The 23,813-nt window shown below is 37.1% G+C and overlaps 1 protein-coding gene across 4 annotated transcripts in view; it reads right to left on the reverse strand.

The window, feature by feature from the left end:
• Positions 1-23,813, reverse strand: part of SCAPER (S-phase cyclin A associated protein in the ER) — a 495,741-nt gene that overhangs the window by 338,053 nt on the left and 133,875 nt on the right. For 3 of the 4 annotated variants that reach the window (XM_079912987.1, XM_079912988.1, XM_079912989.1), the window contains exons 9-10: positions 8,219-8,481; positions 4,942-5,175 (exon numbers count right to left, since the gene is read on the reverse strand). In XM_079912987.1, the coding sequence (XP_079769113.1) occupies positions 4,942-5,175; positions 8,219-8,481 (497 nt within the window). The remainder of the gene's footprint in view (positions 1-4,941; positions 5,176-8,218; positions 8,482-23,813) is intronic. The other variant, XM_079912990.1, reaches the window with a different exon arrangement.

Genomic DNA, 23,813 nt, shown 5'->3' on the forward strand with positions numbered 1-23,813 from the left:
AGACCCATATATATGCAGTCTACAAGAGACCCACTTCAGACGTAGGGACACATACAGACTGAAAGTGAGGGGATGGACAAAGATATTCCGTGCAAATGGAAATCAAGAGAAAGCTGGAGTAGCTTTGCTCATATCAGATACAACAGACTTTAAAATAAAGAATGTTACAAGAGACAAGGAAGGACACTACATAATAATCAAGAGGTCAATCCAAGAAGATATAACAATTATAATTATATATTCACCCAACATAGGAGCACCTCAATACATAAGGCAACTGCTAACAGCTATAAAAGAGGAAATCGACAGTAACACAATAATAGTAGGGGACTTTAACACCTCACTTACACCAATGGACAGATCATCCAAAAGGAAATAAATACGGAAACAGAAGCTTTAAATGACACAATAGATGAGATAGATTTAATTGATATTTACAGGACATTCCATCCAAAAACAACACAATACACTTTCTTCTCAAGTGTGCACAGAACATTCTCTGGGATAGATCACATTTTGGGTCACAAATCAAGCCTCAGTAAATTTAAGAAAACTGAAATCATATCAAGCATCTTTTCTGACCACAACGCTATGAGACTAGAAATGAATTACAGGGAAAAAAACGTAAAAAACACAAACACATGGAGGCTAAACAATACGTTAATAAACAACCAAGAAATCACTGGAGAAATCAAAGAGGAAATCAAAAAATCCCTAGAGACAAATGACAACGAAAACACGACGATCCAAAACTTATGGGATGCAGCAAAAGCAGTTCTAACAGGGAAGTTTATAGCTATACAAGCCTACCTCAAGAAACCAAAAAAATCTCAAGTAAACAATCTAAACTTACACCTAAAGGAACTAGAGAAAGAATAACAAACAAAACCCAAATTTAGCAGAAGGAAAGAAATCATAAATATCAGAGCAGAAATAAAGGAAACAGAAACAAAGAAAACAATAGCAAAGATCAATAAAACTAAAAGCTGGTTCTTTGAGAAGACAAAATTGATAAACCATTAGCCAGACTCATGAAGAAAAAGAGGGAGAGGACTCAAATGAATAAAATTAGAATGAAAAAGAAGTTACAACAGACACCGTAGAAATACAAAGCATCCTAAGAGACTACTACAAGCAACTCTATGCCAATAAAATGGACAACCTGGAAGAAATGGACAAATTCCTAGAAAGGTATAAACTTCCAAGACTGAACCAAGAAGAAACAGAAAATATGAACAGGCCAATCACAAGTAATAAAGTTGAAACTGTGATTAAAAATCTTCCAACAGGGCTTCCCTGGTGGCGCAGTGCTTGAGAGTCCACCTGCCGATGCAGGGGACACGGGTTCGTGCCCCAGTCCCGGAATATTCCACATGCCGCAGAGCAGCAGGGCCCGTGAGCCATGGCCGCTAAGCCTGCGCGTCTGGAGCCTGTGCTCCGCAACTGGAGAGAACACAACAGTGAGAGGCCCGTGTACCGCAAAAAAAAAAAAATCTTCCAACAAACAAAAGTCCAGAACCACATAGCTTCAGAGCTGAATTCTATCAAACATTTAGAGAAGAGCTAACACCCACCCTTCTCAAACTCTTCCAAAAAACTGCAGAGGGAAGAACACTCCCAAACTCATTTAATGAGGCCACCATCACCCTGATGCCAAAACCAGAAAAAGATACTACAAAAAAAGAAAATTACAGACCAATATCACTGATGAATATAGATGCAAAAATCCTCAACAAAATACTAGCAGACAGAATCCAACAACACATTGAAAGGATCATACACCATGACCAAGTGGGATTTATCCCTGGGATGCAAGGATTCTTCACTATATACAAATCAATCAATGTGATACACCATATTAACAAATTGAAGAATAAAAACCATATGATCATCTCAATAGATGAAGAAAAGGCTTTTGACAAAATTCAACACCATTTATGATAAAAACTCTCCAGAAAGTGGGCATAGAGGGAACCTACCTCAACATAATAAAGGCCATATACGACAAACCCACAGCAAACATCATTCTCAATGGTGAAAAACTGAAAGCATTTCCTCTAAGATCAGGAATGAGACAAGGATGTCCATTCTCACCACTATTATTCAACATACTTTTGGAAGTCCTAGCCACAGCAGTCAGAGAAGAAAAAGAAATAAAAGGAATACAAATTGGAAAAGAAGTTAAACTGTCACTGTTTGCAGATGACAGGATAATATACATAGAGAATCCTAAAACTGCCACCAGAAAACTACTAGAGCTAATCAATGAATTTGGTAAAGTTGCAGGGTACAAAATTAATGCACAGAAATCTCCTGCATTTCCTATACACTGATGATGAAAAATCTGAAAGAGAAATTACAGAAACACTCCCACTTACCATTGCAACAAAAAGAATAAAATACCTAGGAATAAACCTACCTAGGGAGACAAAAGATCTGTATGCAGAAAACTGTAAGACACTGAAGAAAGAAATTAAATATGATACCAACAGATGGAGAGATATACAATGTTCTTGGATTGGAAGAATCAACATTGTGAAAATGACTATACTACCCAAAGCAATCTACATATTCAATGCAATACCTATCAAGTTACCAATGGCATTTTTTACGGAACTAGAACAAATCATCTTAAAGTTTGTACAGCGACACAAAAGACCCCGAATAGCCAAAGCAGTCTTGAGGGAAAAAAACGGAGCTGGAGGAATCAGACTCTCTGACTTCAGACTATACTACAAAGCTACAGTAATCAAGACAATATGGTACTGGCACAAAAACAGAAGCACAGATCAATGGAACAAGATAGAAAGCCCAGAGACAAACCCACGCACCTATGGTCAACTAATCTATGACAAAGGAGGCAAAGATATACAATGGAGAAAAGACAGTCTCTTCAATAAGTGGTGCTGGGAAAACTGGACAGCTACAGGTAAAAGAATGACATTAGAACATTCTCTAACACCATATACAGAAATAAACTCAAAATGGATTCGAGACCTAAATGTAAGACCAGACACTATAAAATCTTAGACGAAAACATAGGAAGAACACTCTTTGACATAAACCACAGCAAGATCTTTTTTGATCCACCTCCTAGAGTAATGGAAATAAAAACAAAAATAAACAAATTGGACCTAATAAAACTTCAAAGCTTTTGCACAGCAAAGGAAACCATAAACAAGACAAAAAGACAACCCTCAGAATGGGAGAAAATATTTGCAAATGAATCAATGGACAAAGGATTAATCTCCAAAATATATAGACAGCTCATGCAGCTCAATATTAAAGAAACAAACAACCCAATCCAAAAATGGGCAGAATACCTAAATAGACATTTCTCCAAAGAAGACATACAGATGGCCAAGAGGCACATGAAAAGCTGCTCAACATCACTAATTATTAGAGAAATGCAAATCAAAACTACAATGAGGTATCACCTCACATCAGTTAGAATGGGCATCATCAGAAAATCTACAAACAACAAATGCCGGAGAGGGTGTGGAGAAAAGGGAACCCTCTTGCACTGTTGGTGGGAATGTAATTTGATACAGCCACTATGGAGAACTAAAAATAGAATCGAACTAAAAATAGAATTACTGGGCATATACCCCGAGAAAACCATAATTCAAAAAGACACATGCACCCCAATGTTCATTGCAGCACTATTTACAATGGCAAGGTCATGGAAGCAACCTAAATGCCCATCGACAGATGAATGGATAAAGAAGTTGTGGTACATATATACAATGGAATATTACTCAGCCATAAAAAGGAACGAAATTGAGTCATTTGTTGAGACACAGATGGACCTAGAGACTGTCATACAGAGTGAAGTAAGTTAGAAAGGGCTAAATAAATATCGTATATTAACACATTTATGTGGAACCTAGAAAAATGGTACAGATGAACCAGTTTGCAAGGCAGAAGTTGAGACACAGATGTAGAGAACAAACATATGGACACCAAGGGGGGAAATCCGCGGTGGGGTGCAGATGGTGGTGTGCTGAATTGGGCGATTGGGATTGACATGTTTACACTGATGTGTATAAAACTGATTACTAGTAAGAACCTGCAGTATAAAGAAACAAACAAAACCTAATACTAAACTTTCTTTGGGTTATTTGTATGGAAATATGTTAATATAAATGTTTCAGACATTACGTGAAATTTCTAAAAATCTTATATGTTCTGGTATAATGTTATAAGTCATAATTCTAGTTATTACTTTAAAATGTATGTCTCAGAAAAAACTAAATTTCCTTGTCAATTGCCAAAAAAAAAAGAACTAAATTTGAATTTTTTCTCAACAACTTTTTATATGTGCCTATTCCTTTTGAAAATTACTTTTTAAACAAACCCAACATGACCTAATCTGAATTATACTCAGGCCAAGTATCTTAATACTAAAACGGGAAGGAGAAAGACATGAGCAGAATTAAATAGTCATCCAAAAACATAAACCTATAAGTAATTTTAAGTCAATGCATTTTTAAAGATTCTGCCATAGGGATGATAAATAAATTTCATCTTAAAGACCAACTCCAAGCAAATGATAACAACTGTCTAAAGTACTCTGTTAAGAGAATTCTTAAAGCTAAGTTCATTAAGCACAATTTCCCATCTATCAGAGTGGTAGATGTTGCATAGAAAACATTATTATGACAGTTTCTTAACATGTGATCAAATCACACACAAAGTGAATGATTTTGAGCAAGTTATTTAATTCTCACAGTCTCATTTCCTTCCTCTACAAAAGAAGAAGAAACTTAACTATATCAAAAGATTGCTATAAGAATAAAATGTTAAAATGAAATAACATATATCAAATGCTATGTTAAAAAGTGCTTGTAAAGTGTAGAGAAATATACATTACAATTTTTTATTATCGGAGTTTATGTCTCTTTAATATATTTACTCAGAATTTCGATAAGTTGTTCTTACCAAGTTAGCAGCACTCACATTTGAAATATCTGAAGGATCCATTTCACTTTCTATTCTTTCTTTCTCTTCTGAAAATTTGTCTTCACTTGCTTGCAAAGGTGTGTCAGCTTGCTGAGTAACTGAAACACACTCTATATCAATGTGAACGGCAGGTATTTCAGAAGTTTGCACAGAATTGTCTTGTAAGAAACTACTGCCAGAGTTCTTGACATCATCCAGTGTACTCACTGTGAACTAACGAAACATATTACAGATTGAATCAGAGATAATGGAAAATACTCACCAACTTATTTCACTCTAGAAAACCTGATTCTGCTTAACCTATCAACTGTAAAGCAGCAGTTGACTGACAGATGACTCAGTCATTTTTTGGTATGTTTCAAGTATAAGAAGAGAAACCATTAAGCAGCCACAAATTTTATTTGCACATCTACTATGTTTAGGACACCACATAGCACATAATACCAAATCTCAGATATAAAAGAGAAATACACCATAAAAAGTAAAGTATATGTCAGCATGCAGTTTCATTATGCAATTCATATCCTTTAGACTTCAATAGGCTCTCCATTCCCCTTTAGAAATATTTAACACATAACCAAGAGAAACGTAAAAACCATTTAAACAAATACAACTTATGCTGAAGTCAAATACATACCCATTTTTTTTAAAAACTTTCTAGTTTAGTGAATAGGAACAAGCCTTTATTTTCACTTTCTAACAGAGTACAGAAAGAATGGTGCTATGTTTTCCAGCTATACTCAGAGTAATGAACTCCAAGGAGAAGAACTAAAATCTAAAATTGTGAATTTAAAACTTACTCACATCACTACTTAAATAAACATTAGATAAACAGTGCAGTGGCCATAAAAACCCTAGTTTGATATAGTATTTATATAAATATTAAACTTGGCCAAGTCATATAAACTACTTTAAAAATCCTACTATTGGTTAGAACTTTAAAGTGTCCCAAAGTGTTCATTTTAGCATAAGCATTATTCAAATTGCATCACAATGTTTATATTGCTATCAACATTATCCATACATCAGTCACCATGGTTTATAATCTTCTCAGTAATATTTACATTAGCATTATTGATCTTCACAATATAGTCAATGCTGTTTATTAAAAAATCAATATCAACTTAAATAACAAAATCAAAGCTAAACTATAATGTTGAAAAATATATAAAAATGCTAATTCCATTTTCAGAATGACAGTGGAGAAAACAATTATTAATATTAGCTTGGCCACCACAAGCAGTGAACTTTTATACTGAAATAATTTAACAATAATTACTCGAAAGTTCTATGTATAGACTATTTCTAAAACCTCAAAAAATCACATAAGTTTATTCATTACACAAAATCAGCATAATTTTTATACTGTTAAATTTTATAGTTAAAATATAATACATGTACCAAGAATGCCAGATGGTAGTTAAGTGATATAGAAAGTGATTTCGTCATCAAATTTACCTACATTTAAAAGTTTCTTAAAGTTTCACCCAACAACTATGTACTGATTACTTTCTACGTATCTTTGACTCTGCTCCATATTGTGGGAAATTAAAAGGCAACATAAGATAATGCCCGCAAGGAGCTTTAAATCTCATGTGGGCACAAAACATACATACATTAAAGAGTTATAAAACATCAGGAACAATGTAGGATTAAGAGCCATTATTATCATTAAGGAAAAAAACCATGGAAGTTGAGTACAGTTTCTAATAAAAATAAATAACCTACAAGTAAAAGGAGAGAATTTTAAAACGCAGATACTATTCTGTACTGAGAAATATGACAACTATTTTACAACTTTTTTACTTAGTCCCTGTACCTTATCAAAGAATCTCTCTTATATTTCATTGGACATTTTACATAAAATTATACTAACTGAACATAAAATTTTTTTGTAAACAAATATCTTTTTTTTTGTTGTTGTTTGTTTTGCGGTACGCGGGCCTCCCACTGCTGTGGCCTCTCCCGCCGCGGAGCACAGGCTCCGGACGCGCAGGCTCAGCGGCCATGGCTCACGGGCCCAGTCGCTCCGCGGCATGTGGGATCCTCCCAGACCGGGGCACGAACCCGTGTCCCCTGCATCGGCAGGCGGACTCTCAACCACTGCGCCACCAGGGAAGCCAAACAAATATCTTTTAAAAATGCATTGCTGGGACTTCCCTGGCGGTTCAGTGGTTAAGACTCCATGCTTCCAACGCAGGGGGTGCAGGTTCAATCCCTGGTCTGGGAACTAAGATCCCACATGCCGTACAGGGTGGCCAAAAAAAAAAAATAATAATAATAAAATAAAATTTTTTTAAAAGTCCTGTTTTTTTAAAAAAAAATGCCTTGCTTAACCAAGTAAGTAGAATAAACTTCAAATGGACTGACAGAAGAGTACTGGGAATATTAACTTTAAAGAATTATTTAAATATAAATCACTCTATACTCGAATTGTAGGAAGTTAAAGTAGAGCAAGTGAAAAATTATCCTACTTTCATCACCATTTAAAATAACACTACAAATGAAGCAGGAGGACACCATTTTAACCAGTAATCAAAGTTAACAAACTTGGGCAAATTGATATGATATGCCTTTAAATGTGAGGCTAAGAACAATCACTTTATTTCTCTCAAAAATGTATAAGCTAAAGTGAATAATGAATAAACAAACTGAAGAACACTGTACAAAAAACCCACAATGTATACTTCAAAAATATTAATGTCATGAAAGACAAAGACAGGCTGAATAACTGTCCCTGGTGAAAGACATTAAAGAAACAAAGCCAAATACAATGTGTAACTCTAGATTGGATCATGCATCATGGAAAAACATTCTATGAAGAAATTATTGGGACAACTGGAAATTTTTGAATACAGACTATAAATTCAATAACAATATTATATAAATGTCAAATTCCCCGAATTTTATAATTATAGTGTGGTTATGTAAAAGAGTTTCTTTGTTCTTTAGAGATATATGCTATAGCATTTAAGGGTGAATGGTTACGATATTTGCACATTACTCTCAAATGTTTAGCATACAATATGAGGGTGTGATATGTAAATAGAGAGAGAAAAAAATGTGGCAAAATGTTAATCTGTGAATCTACGAAAAGGGTACAGGAGAGTTCATTATTCTATTCTTGCAACTTTTCTGTAGATCTGAAATTTTTCACAATAAAAGTAAAAAATGAAGTAGAAAAATTAAGACATTCCAACATACATATATATATCCGTTATAAAAAAGCAATAAAAGGATTTTCAGAATGTACTACCTGGGTTCTCTCTGTGAGAGGATGATCACATGAGTGTAATGAGTCTTTGAGCCGAGATTCTATAGTATTAGAAGGTCCACCTCCAACAAATTCACCTTTCTGAATACTTTTGTCAGGTAGAAGACGTACATTTTCTTTATCACTGTCATCCTTTGACCTTAATGCTTCTGTTGGTAATGAAACTTTTGGCACCACTGCTGTTGATCGTGAACGAACAGGCCTTCCTCTCTGAACAGTTTCCCATCCTTCAGCATCTTTCCGTTCTACGCAATTGAGGGAAGAAAATAAATCAAGATTTCTTTGATGATAAACATTTTCAAAAACCTACAAAATAACATTTTCCAATCTAATTCCCATTAAATATAACTAAAATATAAACATGACACTAATTACTATGCAAGGTGTATTGTGCACAAGTGTGTCTGTGTATTCTCTAGTTCCTACAACCACACTGTGGGGTAGGTATCATTATCCCTATCTTACAAATGATAAAACTGAGATTAAGACTGACCTAAGACCCTGGGACTTCCCTGGTGGTCCAGTGGTAAAGAATTCACCTTATAATGCAGGGGACATGGGTTCGATCCCTGGTCCCACATGCCAAGGGGCAACTAAGCCAGAGCACGACAACTACTGAGTTCACACCCCTCAACTAGAGAGCCTGCATGCCGCAAACTACAGAGCCCATGCACCCTGGAGCCTGTGTGCCACAACTAGAGAGAAACCCATGTGCCACAACGAAAGATCCCACATGCCTCAATGAAGATCCGGTGTGCCGCAACTAAGGTTCAATGCAGCCAAAAATAAAATAAATAAATAAGAAATAAATCCTTAAAAAACAAAAAAGACTGACCTAAGGCCCCATAGTCAGAAAGTAATAACATTTATACTGTGTATACTATGTGCTAGAACTGTTCTAAGTGCCTTAGATGTAACTCTTTTAAATAAACCCTCTTAGAGGGTTCACAACAACCCTCTAAGATCAGTACTATCATTCCCATATTACCAGTGAGGAAACTGAGACAAAGAGAGGTTGAGTAATTTACCCAAGGTCACACACTTAGTAAAGGTAAAGCCAAGATGTAAGTCTAGGCAAATTGGTTCCGATGTCCATACCCAACGAATATGTAAAAACTACCTCCCCTTCTTTTAGAATCCAAACATAGGCCTTGGTCCAAAATCCACGTTCTTTTTCCCCTGTCTCAGTACTAACAGTATACACTGACTTAGGAAAAAAAGGTAAAAAACTATTTTAATGATCATAAGATTATAGTGTTAAATGAATGAACCCTCAATGATCTAGTCCAGTATTTCACCATACACATAAGAAAATGAGGGCCTGTATCCAAAGTCACAGAGCAAACTAGCCTAAAATAAATAAGTTTCTACCAAAATGTTTCAAAATTTCACAACCTGAGATATATATGTATACAGTGATAGCCACAATTTTTAAAATTTTATAGGCTAATTGTAATCTATCAAAATTAGTATGAAGACTTCCAGTTCTGGCCAAGATGGAGTAGCCTCACCTTCATTTCCACGTCCTCCTACTTACAATTAAGAACTCTGGAAAAAAACATACAAAATAAGCACAGGATGATTTTAAAAGACAGAAAGTAGTAGGTGGACTGCCTAGTGACCCTGGGAATTGAAAAGCAGCACAGCAGTGAGTTCTGGTTTTGTTTATTGCTGACAGGATGCTATAAAAGCCTCCAATCCAGAAGGACCAACTGACACAGACAAAACAGGCAACAGCAAAACTTGTTTTGCCAAGCCAAAGAACAGAGAAAAGGATGGCCTAAGAAAACAGACAACCATTTTGGCAATATTCCTTCTATTCTAGCCAAAAGTCAGTGGAAAACTTCCACCCCATAGTTTCAATAGGGGTAAGCAGAGAGCTGAACTTCCGTTGCCCACCTGGCAGAAGCAGATGGTGGTCCAATTCCCTCACCAAAACAATGTCAGCAAAGGTGAACAGTGAGCTGAGCTCTTACCTCCAGTTGGCATTAATAACACTAAACAAAGCAGTAGGAACCGTTTACTCAGCACTCCACTTTCCCTCACATCTAGTGTCAGTGGGAGCTGAACTTCCACACCCACCAAGCAGCAGTGAGACTTAACGAGGTAGTGAAAGTCAGAACTGGTAGACACTGACCTAGTCAGCTAGCTGGGAGGGAATCCGGGAAAAAGTCTGGAACTGCCTAAGAGGCAAGAGACCATTGTTTCAGAGTGCACGAGGAGAAGGGATTCAGAGCACCGCCTAAACGACCTCCAGAGATAGGCACGAGCCATGGCTATCAGCACGGACACCAGAGAAGGGCATGAAACACTAAGGCAGCTGCTGCAGCCACCAAGAAGCCTGTGTGCAAGCACAGGTCACTATCCACACCTCCCCTCAGGAGAGCCTGTGCAGCCCGCCACTGCCAGGGTCCCATGATACCGGGACAGCATACCTGGGAGAACACACGGCATGCCTCAGGCTGCTGCAACGTCACAGCGGCCTCTGCTGCCGCAGGCTCAAGCCGCATACCATACACCTCCCTCTCCCCAGCCTGAGTGAGCCAGAGTCACCTAATCAGCTGCTACTTTAACCCCGTCCTGTCTGAGTGGAGAAGATGCCCTCAGGTGACCTACACGCAGAGGCAAGGCCAAATCCAAAGCTGAACCTCAGGAGCGGTGTGAACAAGAAGAGAAAGGGAAATTTCTCCCAGCAGCCTCAGGAGCTGCACATTAAATCTCCACAATCAACTTGATGTACCCTGCACTTGTAGAATGCCTGAGTAGACAACAAATCATCCCAAAATTGAGGTGGCAGACTTTGGGAGAACTGTAGACTTGGGGTTTGCTTTCTGCAAATAATTTGCTTCTGGTTATATGTTTATCTTACTTTAGTATTTAGAGTTTATTAACATTAGTAGAATTCTTTATTGATTTGGTTGCTCCCTTACTTTTATATTTTTTTTTTCCTTTTTTTGTGAGTGTGTACGTGTACGCTTCTTTGTATGATTTTTTCTGTATAGCTTTGCTTTTACCATTTGTCCTAGGGTTCGGTCTGTCTTTTTTTTTTTTTCTAAGTACATTTTTTAGTGCTGGTTACCATTGGTGGATTTGTTTTTCAGTTTGGTTGCTCTCTTCTTTCTGTCTTTTTATTTCTTTTATTACTTTTTAATAATTATTTTTCATTTTTGATTTTAATAACTTTATTTTATTTTATTTTTTCTGTCTTTCTTTTTTTCACCCTTTTCTTCTGTGTCGTGTGACTGACAGGGTCTTGGCACTCTGACCAGGTGTCAGGCCTGTGCCTCTGAGGTGGGACAGCCGAGTCCAGGACATTGGTCCACCAGAGACCTCCCGGCTCCACGTTATATCAAATGGCGAAAACAATCCCAGAGATCTCCATCTCAACTCTTAAACCCAGCTCCACTCAAAGACCAGCAAGCTACAGTGCTTGACACCCTATGCCAAACGACTAGCAAGACAGGAACACAACCCCATGCATTAGCAGAGAGGCTGCCTCCAATCATGATAAGGTCACAGACACTCCAAAACACACCACAGGACGTGGTCCTGCACACCAGAAAGACAAGATCCAGCCTCATCCACCAGAAAACAGGCACCAGACCCCTCCACCAGGAAGCCTACACAACCCACTGGGGGCAGAAAACAAAAACAACAGGAACTATGCACTTCCACCCTGTTAAAAGGAGACCCCAAACACAGTAAGTTAAGCAAAGTGAGAAGACAGAGAATTACACAGCAGATGAAGGAGCAAGGTAAAAACACACCAGACCAAACAATTAAAGAGGAAATAGGCAGTCTACCTCAAAAAGAATTCAGAATAATGATAGCAAAGACAATCCAAAACCTTGGAAACAGAATGGAGAAAATACAAGAAAACTTTAACAAGGACCTAGAAGAACTGAAGACCAAATAAAAAATGATGAACAACACAATAAATGAAATTAAAAATTCTCTAGAAGGAATCAATAGCCAAAAAACTGAGGCAGAAGAATGGATAAGTACCCTGGAAGATAAAATAGTGGAAATAACAATCACACAGCAGAATAAGGAAAAAAGAATGAAAAGAATTGAGGACAGTCTCAGAGACCTCTGGGACAACATTAAATGCACCAACATTCGAATTATAGGGGTCCCAGAAGAAGAAGAGAAAAAGAAACGGACTGGGAAAATATTTGAAGAGATTATACTTGAAAACTTCCCTAATATGGGAAAGGAAATAGTTAATCAAGTCCAGGAAGTGCAGAGAGTCCCATAGAGGATAAATCCAAGAAGAAACATGCCAAGACACATATTAATCAAACTATCAAAAATTAAATACAAAGAAAGATATTAAAAGCAGCAAGGGAAAAACTACAAATAACATACAAGGGAATCACCAGAAGGTTAACAGCTGATCTTTCAGCAGAAACTCTGCAAGCCAGAAGACAGTGGCAGGACATATTTAAAGTGATAAAAGGGAAAAACCTACAACCAAGATTACTCTGCCCAGCAAAGATGCCATTCAGATTCGATGGAGAAATTAAAACCTTTACAGACAAGCAAAAGTTAACAGAATTCAGCACCACCAAACCAGCTTTACAACAAATGCTAAAGGAACTTCTCTAGGCAGGAAACACAAGAGAAGGAAAAGACCTACAAAAACAAACCCAAAACAATTAACAAAATGGTAAAAGGAACATACATATCAATAACTACCTTAAATGTAAATGCATTAAATGCTCCAACCAAAAGACACAGACTGGCTGAATGCATAGAAAAGCAAGACCCATATATATGCTGCCTACAAGAGACCCACTTCAAAACCACGAACACATACAGACTGAAAGTGAGGAGATAGACAAAGATATTCCATGCAAATGGAAATCAAAAGAAAGCTGGAGTAGCAATTCTCATATCAGACAAAATACACTTTAAAATAGACTATTACAAGAGACAAAGAAGGACACCACATCATTATCAAGGGATTGATCCAAGAAGAAGATATAATAATGGTAAATATTTATGCACCCAACATAGGAGCACCGCAATACATAAGGCAAATAATATCAGCCATAAAAGGGGAAATTGACAGCAACACAATCATACTAGAGGACTTTAACACCCCACTTTCACCAATGGACATATCATCCAAAATGAAAATAAACAGGAAACACAAGCTTTAAATGAAACATTAAACAAGATGGACTTCACTGATATTTATAGGACGTTCCATCCAAAAACCAACACAATACACTTTCTTCTCAAGTGCTCATGGAATATTCTCCAGGATAGATCATATCTTGGGTCACAAATCAAGCCTTGGTAAATTTAAGAAAATTAAAAGAGTATCAAGTATCTTTTCCAACCACAATGCTATGAGACTAGATATCAATTACAGGAAAAGATCTGTAAAAAATACAAACACATGGAGGCTAAACAATACACTACTTAATAACCAACAGATCACTGAAGAAATCAAAGAGGAAATCAAAAAATACCTAGAAACAAATGACAATGAAAACACAAGGACCCAAAACCTTTGGGATGCAGCAAAAGCAGTTCTAAGAGGGAAGTTTACAGCAATACAGTCCTACCTTAAGAAACAGGAAACATCTCAAATAAACAACCTAACCTTACACCTAAAGCAATTAGAGGAAGAAGAACAAAAAAACCCCAAAGTTAGCAGAAGGGAAGAAATCATAAAGATCAGATCAGAAATAAATGAAGAAGAAATGAAGGAAACGATAGCAAAGATCAATAAAACTAAAAGCTGGGTCTTTGAGATGATAAACAAAATTGATAAACCATTAGCCAGAGTCATCAAGAAAAAAAACAAAAGACTCAAATCAATAGAAATAGAAATGAAAAAGGAGAAGTAACAACTGACACTGCAGAAATACAAAGGACCATGAGAGATTACTACAAGCAACTCTATGCCAATAAAACGGAAAAACTGGAAGAAAGGGACAAATTCTTAGAAATGCACAACCTGCCAAGACTGAACAAGGAAGAAATAGAAAATATGAACAGTCCAATCACAAGCACTGAAATTGAAACTGTGATTAAAAATCTTCCAACAGAGGGCTTCCGTGATGGCGCAGTGGTTGAGAGTCCGCCTGCCGATGCAGGGGACACGGGTTCGTGCCCCGGTCCGGGAAGATCCCACATGCCGCAGAGCGGCTGGGCCCGTGAGCCATGGCTGCTGAGCCTGCGCGTCCGGAGCCTGTGCTCCACAACGGGAGAGGCCGCAATGGTGAGAGCCCTGCGTACCGCAAAAAAAAAAATCTTCCAACAAACAAAAGCCCAGGACCAGATGGATTCACAGGCAAATTCTATCAAACATTTAGGGAAGAGCTAACACATCTCCTTCTCAAACTCTTCCAAAATATAGCAGAGGGAGGAACACTCCCCAACTCCTTCAATGAGGCCACCATCACCCTGACACCAAAACCAGACAAAGATGTCACAAAGAAAGAAAACTACAGGCCAATATCGCTGTTGAACATAAATGCAAAAATCCTGAACAAAATACTAGCAAACAGAATCCAACACCATATTAAAAGGTCATACACCATGATCAAGTGGGGTTTATCCCAGGAATGCAAGGATCCTTCAATATATGCAAATCCCTAAATGTGATACACCATATTAACAAATTGAAGGCGAAAAACTATATGATCATCTGAATAGATGCAGAAAAACCTTTCGACAAAATTCAACATCCATTTATGATAAAAACCCTCCAGAAAGTAGGCATAGAGGGAACTTTCCTCAACATAATAAAGGACATATATAACAAACCCAAAGCCAACATCGTCCTCAATGGGGAAAAACTGAAAGCATTTCCACTATTATCAGGAACAAGACAAGGTTGCCCACTCTCACCACTATTATTTTAACATAGTTTTGGAAGTTTTAGCCACAGCAATCAGAGAAGCAAAAGGAATAAAAGGAATCCAAAACAGAAAAGAAGAAGTAAAGCTCTCACTGTTTGCAGATGACATGATACTATACATAGAGAATCCTAAAGATGCTACCATAAAACTACTAGAGCTAATCAACGAATTTGGTAAAGTTGCAGGATACAAAATTAATGCACAGAAATCTCTTGCATTTCTATACACTAAAGCTGAAAAATCTGAAAGTGAAATTAAGAGAACACTCCCATTTACCATGGCAACGAAAGAATAAAATATCTAGGAATAAACCTACCTAAGGAGACAAAAGATCTGTGTGCAGAAAATTATAAGACACTGATGAAAGAAACTGAAGATGATACAAATAGATGGAGAGATGTACCATGTTCTTGGATTGGAAGAAACAACATTGTGAAAATGATTCTAGTACCCAAATCAATCTACAGATTCAATGCAATCCCTATCAAACTACCACTGGCATTTTTCACAGAACTAGAATGAAAAATTTCACAATTCGTATGGAAACACAAAAGACCCTGAACAGTTAAAGCAATCTTGAGAAAGAAAAATGGAGCTGGAGGAATCAGACTCCCTGACTTCAGACTATACTACAAAGCTACAGTAATCAAGACAGTATGGCCCTGGCACAAAAACAGAAATATAGATCAATGTAACAGGACAGAAAGCTCAGAGATAAACCCACGCACATATGGTCACCTTATCTTTGAGAAAGGAGGCAAGAGTATACAGTGTAGGAAAGACTGCCTCTTCAATAAGTGGTGATGGGAAAACTGGACAGGTACATGTAAAAGAATGAAATTAGAATACTCGCTAACACCATACACAAAAATAAACTCAAAATGGATTAAAGACCTAAATGTAAGGCCAGACTCTATAAAACTCTTAGAGGAAAACGTAGGCAGAACACTGTATGACATAAATGACAACAAGATCCTTTTTGACCCACCTCTTAGAGAAATGTAAATAAAACCAAAAATAAACAAATGGGACCTAATGAAACTTAAAAGCTTTTGCAAAACAAAGGAAACCATAAACAAGATGAAAAGACAACCCTCAGAATGGGAGAAAATATTTGCAAACGAAGCAACTGACAAAGGATTAATCTCCAAAATATACAAGCAGCTTATGTGGCTCAATATCAAAAAAACAAACAACCCAATCCAAAAATGGTCAGAAGACCTAAATAGACATTTCTCCAAAGAACATACACAGATTGTCAACAAACACATGAAAGGATGCTCAACATCACTAATCATTAGAGAAATGCAAATCAAAACTACAAGGAGGTATCACCTCACACCCGTCAGAATGGCTATCATCAAAAAATCTACAAACAGTAAATGCTGGAGAGGGTGTGGAGAAAAGGGAACCCTCTTGCACTGTTGGTGGGAATGTAAATTGATACAGCCACTATGGAGAACAATATGGAGGTTCCTTAAAAATCTAAAAATAGAACTACCATATGACCCAGCAATCCCACTACTGGGCATATACCCTGAGAAAACCATAATTCAAAAAGAGTCATGGGCTTCCCTGGTGGCGCAGTGGTTGAGAGTCCGCCTGCCGATGCAGGGGACACGGGTTCGTGCCCCAGTCCAGGAAGATCCCACATGCCACGGAGTGGCTGGGCCCGTGAGCCATGGCCACTGAGCCTGCGCGTCTGGAGCCTGTGCTCCGCAACGGGAGAGGACACAACAGTGAGAGGCCCGCGTACCGAAAAAAAAAAAAAAAAAAGAGTCATGTACCACAGTGTTCACTGCAGCACTATTTACAACAGCCAGAACAAGGAAGCAACTAAGTGTCCATCAACAGATTAATGGATATAGAAGATGTGGCACATATATACAATGGAATATTACTCAGCCATAAAAAGAAATGAAACTGAGTTATTTGTAGTGAGGTGGATGGACCTAGAGTCGGTCATACAGAGTGAAGTAAGTCAGGAAGGGAGAAAGAAATATCATATGCTTACTCATATATATGGAATCTAAAGGAAAACAAAGAAAATGGTTCTGATGAACCTAGGGGCAGGACAGGAATGAAAACACAGACATAGAGAATGGACTTGAGGACACGGGGAAGGGAAAGGGAAGCTGAGACAAAGTGAGAGAGTTACACTGACATATGTACACTACCAAATGTAATATAGCTAGTGGGAAGCAGCTGCATAGGACAGGGAGATCAGCTCGGTGTTTTGCAACCACCTAGAGGGTTGGGATATGAAGGGTGGGAATGAGACGCAAGAGGGAGGGTATATGGGGATATACGTATGCATATAGTGATACAACAGAAAGTAACACAACATTGTAAAGCAATTATACTCCAGTAAAGATATTAAAGGAAAAAAGAAAAAGAAAAAAAAAGCCCTGGAATAATCCCAACCTGACTGTGATTTGTTATCATTTTTATTTATCGCTGTATTTAATTCACTAATATGTTGTTCACTGTTCAAGAGAAAATGTTTTATTATAATATCCTTTTTAGGTTTTGATATTAAGGTTATAAAATGATCTCTCTTTTATTCTGAGGAAGAGTTTCTTTAAGATTGAATGTATCTTTACCTAAAATGTTTGGAAGAATTCACAGGTGAAGCCATTTTGACCTGGAATTTTCTTTGTGAAAAAATGTTTCATTATTAACTCACATTTTTTTAATACTTATAGATTCCTTCAAGTTTTTCTAATTCTTGCTATGCAATTTTTGTTATGTTTTTCAAGTTATTTGTTAATTTCTTCTAAATTTCTAAATTTAGTGTATAATATTGCTCAGAATTTCTTTTTAATATTTTGGGGATCTGTGCCAATGCCCCTGTTTCATTCCTGGTGCTAGGCCTTGTCTCCTTTTTTTCTTGGTATTACTAGAAGTCTGTTAATTTTATTGGTCTATTTGAAGAACTACATTTTGGTTTTGTTAATTTTTCTCTATTCTCACCTGTATTTTTCCTTCCATATTCCCTGGGTCTAGCTTGTTCTTTTCTAACTTCTTGAGATGGACAGAGTATGGATTTTAGGTTTTCCTCCTTTCTAATTGGTGTAATTGAAGCTAGAAAATTTCCTCAAAGCATAGCTTTACCCTAATCCCAAAGATTTCAAATGTTCATTCTTATTCAACTGACATTTTCTGATTTTCAGTGTGATTTCTTCCCTGACTCATGGATTATTCAGATATATATTCCAAAATTCCAAAAATCTGAAAATTGTACAGCTACATTTTTGTAATTAATTTCTAACTTCATTCCACTGTGTTAAGACAGGCAGAATAAGTTCAATCATCTGAAAGTTGTTGAAACTTGTTTACTGTGTCAATTTTGGTAAATATTCCATGTGTGCTTGAATATGTATTTGGACTTACAGGCATGACAAAGTAGCCTGTATTAAAATTAATCTTCTTCCTGCCAAACAGAACTACAAGAGCTAGATGAAATATATAAATGAATTGTTTAAAGGCATTGGAAAGCAACCAGTATAGGCAAGACTTGAGGAACTACAATTCCTGAGAATAGGGACAACAACATGAGATCCACATTCACCCTAGAATTTTCCCTGAAGACTGCTGGAATTCACAGTGTAGGAAAGTGAGTTCTAGCAGAAACCAGCAGTCCTATCTAGCTAAGACAGATATTGGAGTTCGATGAGTCTAAAGAAACTGGGGCTTCAGGGGAAAAAATCTTGGAGAGGGGGAAACTGCAGGAAAGTAAGCCAAAAGAATCTGCATTCAATCTTCCCCTAAGAAGTCTGACAACTGCTAAGCTTTGCATATACAGGGCAAGATTCCAAGACACCCAGCAGAAAACAGCAGCTGGGATGCTAATGAACTAAGCAGATATTGTAGCAACTGTATGGTGCCGAGGAAATAAAAGTTGGAACTCAGGAATGAAGTGGTCTTGGCAAGCACCCCAGGTTTTCAATTGAGACTCCAAAAGGAACAAGAAAAAACTAAAACACATCAACTTTAATAAAACCTCAAGCCAAACCTTGACAGGATTAAGGTGTTCTGCTTGTTCTCTACCTTACTGCCATAAAAAACTATATATTTTTAGAAGAAGTCTCTATAACTTTTAGTATACAATGTTAAACATTCAATTAAATATGAGGCATCCTAATCAAAAAGAGTAAAATAACTCTAAACTGCCCCAAAACTGTTTTTTAAACTAACAAACTCACAGATGGTTCAAACATTTTACTTTTCAGACACAAATTTTTAAAATAGCTATTATTAATATGTTCAAGAAAATATGGATTAGACATACAGAACAGAGAATGAGCAGAATGACTAGAAGACATATCAGTAAAAAGTTTCCAGATTGAAGTAACAAAAGGGAAAAAAATGGAAAAAAAAAAGCATTAGTTGTTAGACATATCAATTATGTCAAGTTCATTAATCAGGTTGTTTAGATATTTTTGATCTTTACTGATCTTTATCTACAGGTACTATCATTTAAGACAGTTATGGTAAAATCTCCCAGTGTAAATATAGACTTTTTTTCAATTTTTCCTTTCAGTCCTGTCAGGGTTTGCTTTATATGTTTTAAAGATATGTTATGTACATATAAATTTAGAGTTACTTTATCTCTCTGTTGAAATGACCCTTTAATAATTTTTAAAAATCTCTAAAATGTTGCTTGGCTACTCTTATTTCATCTGGTAACAATACTAGCTTTGAATTGAATGGGGTATGTATAGAATATCTTTCCCTGCCTTTTCCTTTTGACTTTTCTACATTTTAATATTGAAGGTGTATCTCTTATAAGCAGAATACAATTGGGCTTTTTTTTGTGTGTGTGTGGTACGCGGGACTCTCACTGCTGTGGTCTCTCCCGTTGCGGAGCACAGGCTCTGGACGCGCAGGCTCAGCGGCCATGGCTCACGGGCCCAGCCGCTCCGCAGCATGTGGGATCTTCCCGGACCGGGGCACGAACCTGTGTCCCCTGCATCGGCAGGCGGACTCTCAACCACTGCGCCACCAGGGAAGCCCCTATTTTTAAAAGTGTTATAATCTTCATTTTTAAAATTTAATATTTAGACCATTTACATTTAATGTAGGGATTGATACATTTACTTCTATTACATTATAATTCTTTTTTTGATTTGTCTTATGTGTTTTGTGTTTCTTTTTTTCCTCTTGCTTTCTTTTGGATTGATCAAAAAGATTATTAGTTGAACATTCGTTTATTCTTCTTTGTGGTTTTCCTGAATTTATAACACAGCGTTGACTTATGTCTAATGCAAACGAGCACTCTTGTAACTTCTTAGACAATGTTAGAACCTAGAAAATATAAACTCCATTTATTCCTCTCTTATCTTTTGGGTTACTGTCATAAATTTTCATTCTACATATATGTCAAGCTCCACAAGACATTGTTTCACACAGTCAATACACATTTAAGGTTATCTGCATTTTTATTCCTTCTAGTTTTTTTCATTCCTTCATGCATTTCTGGGATGCTATCTGGAATCATTTTCCTGCCATCTGAAGAACTCTGTGGTTTTTTTTAGTGTAGGTCTGACTACAAATTCTCTCAATTTTTATTCATCTAGAACTACCTTTATTTCACCTTCATTTTTGAAGGTTATTTTTTGCTGGATGCAGAATTCTGTCTCTCCAGTTATTTTCTTTCAGCACCTTAAAGATCTCATTCCACTGCCATCTGGCTTTCATCAGCTATAAGTTGACTCTTGCTCATTTTAAAAGTCTTTTTTTTTTTTAAAGCTGTGACTACTTGCAAAGATTTTCTTTCTTTGATTTTTAATATTTTTATTATATTGCATCTAGATGAGATTTGTTTTATATTTTTCCTAGTTGGAGTTTATAGTGGTTCTTGAATATAAGACAGTATCTTTTGACAGTTTGGGGAAATCTTCAGTGATTACCTCCTCAAAGGTTGCTTTTGTACCATTCATACCATCCCTTCAGACTCCACTTACAGGTGTGCCTCTTATGCTCTTCTCTGCATTCTCCTCTCTCTCTTTTCTCTCCATGATATAGCCTCAGTATTTTCTACTGACTTAGAATTAATTCAATCCCAACTCTCCTAAATTTTAAATCTCTTCTCAGTGTGGGTAAACACATTAGTTGTTTTAAGAATTTCATTTATCTTCCTGGATTCCTCCCTTCCAGGGCACTGTGACCATAAAAAAATCTGGACTGGCTGCTATCTAGACATTTACACAGCAATCATCCTGGGATCACCACCACAGAATTATTACCTTTGCCTCTTCTCTGTACTGGCTCCCTCTTGTAGTGACAGTGTCCATAGAGTTAAAAATCTTTTGAGACCTAGAATGTTTGAAAATGTCTTTAATCTACTCTCACATCTAATGGATAATTTGGCTGGACATAGGATTTTAGCTTAGAAATTATTTTCCTCCAGAATTTTGAAGACATTGCTCAATTTTCTTGTGGCTTCTAGTGATAATTCTGCAAAAGCAGGTGTCATTCTGATTCTTGGTCATTTGTATACAAACTGATTCTTTTCTCTAATTTTTTAGAGCCTCTCATCGTCTGTAGTACTCATAAATTTACCACCTTTTTTTTTTTTTTTTTTTTTTTTTTGCAGTACACGGGCCTCTCACTGTTGTGGCCTCTCCCGTTGCGGAGCACAGGCTCCGGACGCGCAGGCTCAGCGGCCATGGCTCACGGGCCCAGCCGCTCTGCAGCATGTGGGATCTTCCTGGACCGGGGCACGACCCTGTGTCCCTTGCATTGGCAAGCAGACTCTCAACCACTGCGCCACTAGGGAAGCCCCTCCCAACATGTTCTGATGTCACTGCAGTTTCATCCATTATAGTGGGCACTTAATGGGCCCTTTTGGTTAAAAACTTATTATCTTTCTGTTAAACAAAATTTCCTTTAATTATTTCATGACTTCTTCCTTTTCCTTTATCTTTCTATAATCCATGTTATTCAAATAGTGGATAGTCCAGTATCTATTTTTATATAATAAGTCTAAAACTTAGCATCTTAAAATACTATGTTATTTCCATGCAATTCTTTGACTCAGGAATCTGAAGAGTGCTCAGTTTGGTGGGGGGAGGTGTAGGAGGGGGTTCATCTCATCTCCATATGGTGTCAGCAAGGGTGGTTCAACTGAGACCAGAGAATTCATGATAGCTTCACCACATGTCCAAATCTTTCATACTAGTTACTGGCTGAGACTAAGTTCTTCTCCGGGCCACTTTCTCTTCACATGGTCTCTCATTATTCAGCAGCCTATCTTGGGCTTCTTTACATGGTAGCTGGCTTCCAACAAGGAGAAAATTGAAGCTGCAAGCCCTCTTACCAGCTAGGTTGGGAATTTACCAAACCTCACTCTAGATACATTCTATTGATTATATCAAGTCACAGGACCAACCAAAGATTTAAGGCGAGGGAAAACAGAATCTACCACTTGACAGTGGAAGTGGCATGCATGCACAGGGATGAGAGAAACTGTTCACACCCATCTTTGCAGACAATCTACCACAGTCCACAATCTGGCTTCAGATTGCCTAAGTCTTCCAAGACTACCAGACATTCATCAATTAGAGAATCAGCCTTGAAGACCAATATCTCATGATCTATATCAGATTTGGATGTGTTCCTCAGGTGTGGGTTCTCTTGATCTGGAAACCTGGCAGTTCAAGTAGAAGAGGGCTTGAAGTGGAAGCAAGATTGAGGTATCTCAACATTATCTTTATCCATAGTCTTCTACTTAGTCTCGTTGTTTGCAATACAGTACCCCCACCTTCCAATGTGTCTGGTATCTCTCAGGTCAAATACCATCTTTTGTACCTTCTCTAGAAACTAAACCTCCAATATTCTGTAGGGTGAGAGAGATACATCTACTCTCATCCTACTATTCAGAGTTATGGGGAAGTGGGGAAGATTCGAGATTCTTCTTATAATCCCTACCTATACCCTCACTTCCAGAGATACCTGCTCCCACCAATTTCTGATCCTTTTGGAAGTTATGTGGATCAAATTGGATTGCTTGACAGTTTTGCCCACCCCCTGAGCTGAGGATTCAGCTAGCTTACTCAAATGTCACAACTGGTCTTGCTATTTTCCAACTTTCAAAAATTTGTTCATGTCATCTCTTCTCCTGTCTCTTTTTCCTTAAGTCCTTTCATATCATTTTAGTTGAGTCTGGGGAAAAAGCAAAGTAACTGCATGTGCTCACTCTATCATCTTTAACAAAAATCAATTTTATAGCATATCATTACAAACTTGAGTACTATACCTACTGTAATTATAAATGACTTAAGATATACACCATAATTCACTGTGCAAAACAGTGCATCAAAACCCCACAACTGAAAACCAAAGTGGTCAAAAACAAAATTCCTTGGTATATTAACGAGTATTTTTAAGCCTAGTCATAATGAAGATCTATCATTTCACTTCAACCAAACGGGTCACACTCATAAATAATCTGAGAGTACTGCTTTAAACAAAACCATGATACATGCTAATACTATAATTCCTTTAAGTTCTTTTGCAGTTTTGATTTTTTAACACATTTCTCTCAGACTTTCAAGACACAGACACTAAACTTCATGATTCCACATTTTCCTACCTTTTCCTAAGAAAGAACTCATACCAACTCTCAATTTTCTACTTTCTCAATGGAGAAAGCAAGGGTAATATATTCCATAAAAGTAAGGTATGTATCTGAAATA

Source organism: Stenella coeruleoalba (genome assembly GCF_951394435.1).
Source record: "Stenella coeruleoalba genome assembly, chromosome: 2".
NCBI classification, from domain to species: domain Eukaryota; kingdom Metazoa; phylum Chordata; class Mammalia; order Artiodactyla; family Delphinidae; genus Stenella; species Stenella coeruleoalba.